This window comes from Octopus bimaculoides, chromosome 21 (genome assembly GCF_001194135.2).
Source record: "Octopus bimaculoides isolate UCB-OBI-ISO-001 chromosome 21, ASM119413v2, whole genome shotgun sequence".
NCBI classification, from domain to species: Eukaryota; Metazoa; Mollusca; class Cephalopoda; order Octopoda; family Octopodidae; genus Octopus; species Octopus bimaculoides.
This window is the reverse complement of record NC_069001.1, coordinates 788758-793852: the sequence shown is the minus strand read 5'-3', so window position 1 is coordinate 793852 and position 5095 is coordinate 788758. Positions and strand designations below refer to the sequence as shown.

Here is a 5095-nt window from a genome sequence, read left to right as displayed (position 1 = left end):
ACACACACACACACACACACACACACACACACACACACACACACACACACACACACACACATACACATACACACACATACACATACACACACACACACTGTTGTTTAGCCCAAGGTCAAACTTTACTGAGCAGACCTATGATCAAAAGCATTCCAGGCATGACTATCCTGTCATTCTTTGTTGTACATACAAAAAGGAATTTTGTTGGTTAATTGTTGTTATATACTCACACATATATATGTTTATATATATCTGTGTGTGTGTGTGTGTGTGTGTATGTTTACATGTATATTCGTTACTGTATTTCTGTTGAGATGTTCTGTGTTTCTTTCAATTACTTTTAAATATAACAAAGAATTTAGTAAAGTAACTTCGTTGTCATTAAGCTAGTGTTAGGAACATAAATTGTGACTAAGGTTTGGTGGAAGATTTTAATTCAAAACTTATGAAAACAAAACATTTGTACTACAGAGCCAGAGCCGGTTTCAACCGGGTTGGTAACAAAAGGGTTAAAAATGATGATGATATGAAGTTTCTTTCTAATGCTTAGGACTTCAATGAATGCGTTAAGATTATTTTAACACTTTTGTTACCAACTTGCCTCAGACTGACCCTGATTTCTACCTTCTATCAGAATTCTTTGTTGCTTTATGTTGTTTGAAATGCCACATTGTTATTGACAAAGTTATTTTATTATCTGCTTCATTATTTTCAAATTAATTGAAACAAGCGAAGTGTCTTTCAACAGAAACAGGATAACAACAAAACGGTTAACAACAACAACATATCTTGATATCCAGTTTTGATTTCATCTTTAATTTGAATGTCTTCATCAATAGCTTACCATTGTATCTTAAAAACAAAAACAAAAAGAAAGCCTCTCTGTGTTTGAAGGTTTTGTTTCCATCTCAGTGGAATCATTTGTTTTTGTTTTTGTTTTTCTTCATTGGTTTTTTCCTCAATATATCAAACATAATTAAAATAGGAACATTGATGGCATAATAATTACAGGTTTCATTTAAAATTGCTCTACTAATTATAGGGTCTATATTTAAAATTCTATAGATTACTTTATAAATTTCTTGCTGCAATTGTGAATTTTTTTTTCTTTCTCATTGCAACAAAAGAGAAATAATAATGTTTAGATTTTGATTATCATCTTTTGTTCTTCACAAATGTTTACATGGCATGGCTCATATTCCTCTTTCTAACCATTCTTTTCTTCAACAATCTTGCACTACACTATATCACATTGAAACTATTTGAACAATAGCAGTGACATTATGTTGGTAAGTTTGTATCGAAAGGGTTATCAAACCTCAATATTTTCCAGTGCCATCAGAATTATAAACACTAAAATGTTTGCATCCCACCCCCACATTCATGTCTTTTCTATTTTCCGCAGGTGAAACAAGGTGCTGAAAATATGATTACTATGTATAGTACTGGTTCATCACGAGACAAGAAGCTTCTGGCTGAAGCACAGCAGATGTTGTCCGACGCCAAATTTAAAATTGAAATTATTCGCATGCAAACATTGAAAGCGGCACAAGATGCAACTTCACAATCAGCTGGTAATTCTTTTATTCTTCAATTCATTTCATTATTATTATCATTTTTATTATTATTAAGGCAGCAAGTTGGCCAAACCATGAGCATGTTGGACAAAATGCTTTACCTTTCAGCATTCAAATTATTCTGTCAAATGTAAGGCTTGTTTATTCACATTGTTTTGAATTAACCTTTAGCACACTGTATTACTCTAGAATTGTTTCCTTGTCACTGCCCTGCAGCTACAGGGGAGAGAACTCATACAGTGACATAATGCACCTACAGCATGCGAAAGGTTAATCATGCATTATTTTGTAGCTTCAAGATTTTGATGAAGTAATTATTTATTTTTAGAATGACATCATAGAGTAAATGTGAGAGGCACTTTGAATATTCAGCAGCTAGAATATTCTTGAGGCAGGTTTTTTAACAGCTGGATGCCCTTTTTGTCACCAGCCGCCATCTGTTTCCAAGCAAGGTAATATTTCCTCATGGCCAGACATCAAATACTGGTTATTTGAACAACGTCATTTGTTTGGTAGTGATGGTCACTTTAAAACTGTCAAAACAAGAACACACCATCACAGTTTCTTATTCCTCCTGTCTATATACCCCACTCAGTTGAGGGGTCTCATCTTGTAGGTACTTGATGACCTCACCAGTGCTGGTGCCACTGTAAAGTGGTTCGTGTTAGGAAAGGCATGCAGATGTGGAAACCATGCCTGAGCAGACAACAAAGCCCTCTGGTTTGTCTGTTCTTGTCAACTCATCCAACTCATGCTGACATGGAGAAAAAGGACGTTAAATGATGATGATGATGATGATGATGATGACAGCAACTGGTTTCTTTCAGTTTCCATCTTCCAGAATCCACTTCAAAGCTTTGGTTGGCCAGGAGCTGTAATGGTTCCATCACCTTGCTGTGGAACTGAACCCAGAAGCATTTGATTACAAAGTGACCCTCTTACCCATGTGCCCATACCTGCCCCTTTGCCTATCATTTATTTCCTAACCTGGCTACTGACCGACCAATGTTCGTTTATAGATCTCTGATCTGAAAGCATTGACAGGTATTCAGTTGGAACCTTTACATTGCTTGGGAGATTTCAAACTTGGCTATCTATCATGATTAATAGTACTGATCTAATAACAGGCCATTGTTGGTCGGACGGCTTTCTCACGGCTGAAACCATTATTTCGATTGGAGAACGGCAATAACATACGATTGATTTCTTCCTCCATTTGGTTTTGAACAGTGTGTGGTGGGGGTGGAGTGTTGGGAGGTGCTACTGTGTGATGGTAGGAGGTGGGGATGAGGAAGATATGATCAAGTGAGCAGTTTCATTCATCAATCTTTAGTTAAGATTAATGACATAAAGACGCTCTTTCTTATTCGTCTTTTTTCTTCTTTTTATATCATTATGGACTGAAACTTTGTGTGTGTATGCTCACATGCATACACACACATTTATACATATGTATATACATATATAGATAGTGTGTGTATGCTGACTGCACACACACATATTCATGTGTGTGTATACATATATATGTGTATATATACATATATGTATGTATAAAACACACACACACACACATACAGGTGCATATGATGAAGCTTAAACCACAAAATAACGCACTATGAAATATTTTCTTGCAGAACCTGTTTAACATCCATCTTATCTTCCTTTCTTTCTTTTTCTTTTCTTCTTTTCTTTTTTCTTTCTGTCATCTCCTATCAATTTCTACTTCGTTAAGTTAACATTTTATTTGCAAAACATATTTTACGTCAGGCTTTATAACCAGTTATTTTTGTTTAAACATCATGCATCTATTGTTTGAGTTTTTTTTTTTCTCTTTTTTCCGTTTGTGTGTTTAACATTTTACAGAAAATTAAATGTTTAGAAATACATATATTTATATATGTGTATGTATGTATTAAATATTTATTATAACTATATATATTCTTCTACTTGTTCCAGTCATCTGACTGTGGCCATGCTGGAGCACTGCCTTTAATAGAACAAATTGACCCCAATCAGTCTCCTTTGCCGAACTGCTAAGTTACGGGGGACGCAAACACACCAACATCAATTGTCAAGTGATGGTAGGATGACAAACACAGACACACATACATATATTTATATACGACAGGTTTCTTTCAGTCTCCATCTACCAAATCCACTCACAAGGCTTTGGTCGACCTGAGGCTATAGTAGAAGGTGTTACGCAGTAGGACTGCACCCAGAACCATGTGGTTGGGAAGCAAGCTTCTTACCACACAGCCACAAGCATTGCAGCATTGTCAAGAAGCATGTTGTTTTGGGTTCAGCCCCACTGTGCAGCCCTTTGGGCAAGTGTCTTCTACTTTAATTGCCAAGGGCTGACCAAAACCTTGTGAGTGGATTTGGTAGACACAAATGGAAAAAAGCCTGTTGTGTGTGTATGCCCTTGTCTAGACATTATGTGATGGTTGTAAAGCATCATAGAAGTGATCTTGTTTATTTCCAGTCTTCCATGGAAAACATGTCCAGCCATGGAGAAATATTACCTTGCTTGGAAACAGTAGTTGAGGATTAGCAACACATTTGAAGCATTCTTGCAATGCCCTCTTTATCTGATGTCCCTGCAACGAATAAAAGAAATTGTTATTATTATCAGCAAGCTGGCAGAATGATTAAAATGTTAGAGAAAGTGCTTAGTGGCATATTTTCTTGTCCTTTATGTTTTGAGTTCAAATCCCATTGCAGGTTCTGTAAATAAACCAAGAAAAGATATACAGAAATACATGATATACATATATTATGTGTTGTAGTGTGTGTGTGTGTGTGTGTGTGTGTGTGTGTGTGTGTACACATGCTTGTACACAGTCAAATGTCTATTCGTATCCCAAAACAAAAAAATGGGGCAAAAACTCATTTCAAAACATTTAAATTTCATTATTCTAGGTCAGCAAACAGAAGTGCATTCTCCATTAGAACTCAGAATTGAAGAGTTGCGACACCACAACAAGATAGAATCTGCTGTGATGGAGGGTGCCAAGAATGTCATCAAACTGCTGCAAAATTCCAAAACTCCAGACAAAAAAGCTCTACAAGAGGTAAGAATGGCTTTTTTCTTGTCCACTTATTGAGAGGCTGCACATGAAGAAATCTTGAAATGATGAGGGTGCCTCTATGTTGAATAGACTTGGTATGTGTAACCTAAGCATGGCCCATCATCAGATGAGCTGTATTACTGAAGAACTTCAAGGTAATTTTTTTGGATGGACAAAATATGAACCCTGTAGACAAAGTCAGAACAGTACTGGGGGAGTATTTTTCATCACAGACAGGTGAATTTTGAAAGAGGGGCCTTGCAAGTCTACCAGATAGATGGAAGAGTATTGTAGAAAATGAAAGAGAGTATATTTTAGATTAAAAAAGAACTTTGTTTATCTTAATTTTGAAAAATAGAAGAAGTATGAAAAAAACTGCATTATTTATGGGATGACCCAATATACATACATAATACATACATACATAATACATACATACATATATAT

At 35.7% G+C, this 5095-nt stretch overlaps 1 protein-coding gene across 1 annotated transcript in view; it reads left to right on the top strand.

The window, feature by feature from the left end:
• The window catches only part of LOC106867289 (serine/threonine-protein kinase N2), a 130694-nt gene that overhangs the window by 85454 nt on the left and 40145 nt on the right, over positions 1-5095 (top strand). Inside the window, exons 4-5 of the mRNA XM_052975287.1 lie at positions 1406-1574; positions 4500-4681. Coding sequence (XP_052831247.1) covers positions 1406-1574; positions 4500-4681 — 351 coding nt within the window. The remainder of the gene's footprint in view (positions 1-1405; positions 1575-4499; positions 4682-5095) is intronic.